At 54.6% G+C, this 1,752-nt stretch overlaps 1 protein-coding gene across 1 annotated transcript; it reads left to right on the top strand.

Moving 5' to 3' along the window:
* The first annotated feature begins 271 nt into the window (after window positions 1–271).
* On the top strand, window positions 272–796 carry LOC139705199 (keratin-associated protein 9-7). The gene has a single exon (XM_071609824.1). It carries the CDS (start codon window positions 272–274, stop codon window positions 794–796), a length of 525 nt encoding a protein of 174 aa, XP_071465925.1.
* Window positions 797–1,752: the final 956 nt, after the last annotated feature.

Genomic DNA, 1,752 nt, shown 5'->3' with positions numbered 1-1,752 from the left:
GACTGGGGGCATGAAAGTGCATGTCCTATTTGAAGAACATGTTCTGGTCTGGTGTAGTTAGAGGATTGTCAATGGCAGGGAGGGTGGCAGGAGAGCTTTGCTGGGCAGATCTGGAAGGGGAGGGCTGGCTGGGGAGGGCTGAACTCCCTGCAGGATCTGCAAGGCTCAGCGTGTCTTAGATTTAATCCTACCCCCACCCCGAGTTCATCCCTCCTACTCCCCGCTACCCTCCCTTCTACCCAGGCCCCAGCCTTCCTGCTCCTACAGCTAGATGGACTTCTCTGTGGGCCTACGCTTGGGGCCTAGGAAAAAGAAGGTTGCCTACCAAGAGCCCCCTACACCCTCTGGGCACGGTCCACCAACTACCTTTCCCTGCCTGCCCTGTCACCCCTCTGCGTGTACCTGCTCCTGCCCTGCCTGTCCCCCTCCCACCTACTCCTGCGTTGCCTGTCCCTCCTATGCAGCTACCTGCCCATCCTGTCCCAGCCTCCCTGGGCCACCCTGCACCTGCTCCTGCCCTCCTTGCCCTGCCTGTCCTCCCTTGACTTGTCCCCATACCTCCTGTGTCCCCTGCTCCGGTCCACCCCTGACCTGCTGCCACCCCTCCTCTTGCCCCATTTACCCTTGTTCCAAGGGCCAAGGTGCCTGTTGGAGTTCCTGGAGTTCCCACCTGGCCTGTAGTGATAGCTATGGCTGTTGCCAAGGGGCAGCTTGTGGGCTTCCAGCCTCCACTGGTTGCTGTAACTTCTGCCTAAGGAGACGGCGTGCTTCTCAGGGGCGCTGTCTGATTGTCTAGATGAACTGCTGCTCTCCGAGAGACTATGGGTCTCCTGAAACACTTCTGAAGCTGCTTCCTCAGGCAGGAGCTCTAAGCAGAGTGGGGAGAGGGATCAGCTGGACCCCTGCCCAGGCAAGGAAAGGCAGCAGGTTACCCAGAACCCCTCTTCCCCAGGCCTGGGGGACAGGGAGCGTCTGCTTTGAAGATAGTTTCTGGGCGTGCTAGTGCTGGTTCCAGAACCTCCTCTTCTGCAACTTCTGGAATGGAAAGTGAAGCACCCTTACAGCCCCTGAAGGTGAGCAAATCCGCTATTTCTTCCCCTCCACTCAGCCTCTAGTGGAAACCTTTGTTTCTTCTACAATTCATATGGTTAAGATCAAACTTTTGTCTTGAAGCCACTCTGGCCCCTTGGCCTCTATCCATACCCCTAGTTGCCCCAAGAATTTCTGGACCTCTTGACCTCTCATTTTGAATCAGGAAGAGAAGGTCAGTAGCTGTTAGCCCAGAATCGATGGCTAAGCAGAGGGTTCCTGGATCTCCCTCCTTAAATAGCTTTGCCATCCTTCCTGGTCCTCACTTTTAGCCGGAAACCCTCTGCCTGGATAGCTTGTCTTGAAATCTCTCAGAACTCTCAGCCTATGACCTCAATCTTGTAGCAGTAATCCCATCTATGACAACTATCTCATCTATCATGGGGATGAATGAAGCTGGGGACCCTTGACTCAGGGTCAAGTAAGTCCTGTGTCCCTGGGGTTGGGGCTGGGAGACAGGAGAAGTCACCAAGAGAAGTCAGACTAGTCATCTAGAAGTCAGACTCGGGTACTTATCGGGCCTGCTCCTAGGCCTGAAATCCTAAGCCCCTCCATGTTTCTCACATTCTCTGGCTTCTACTTGCCTTCTTTTTCTTCACCTCCTTTTGTAGGACCTTTGTTGTTGTTGTTTTATCTTGTTCTTTTCTCCTACCTCCCACCCTG

This window comes from Marmota flaviventris, chromosome 3, assembly GCF_047511675.1.
Source record: "Marmota flaviventris isolate mMarFla1 chromosome 3, mMarFla1.hap1, whole genome shotgun sequence".
Lineage (NCBI taxonomy): Eukaryota > Metazoa > Chordata > Mammalia > Rodentia > Sciuridae > Marmota > Marmota flaviventris.
This window is presented reverse-complemented; position numbering and strand designations above follow the sequence as displayed.

Coding starts and splice junctions, on each gene's coding strand:
- LOC139705199 (XM_071609824.1), top strand. CDS start 272: ATGGACTTCTCTGTGGGCCTACGCTTGGGGCCTAGGAAAAAGAAGGTT.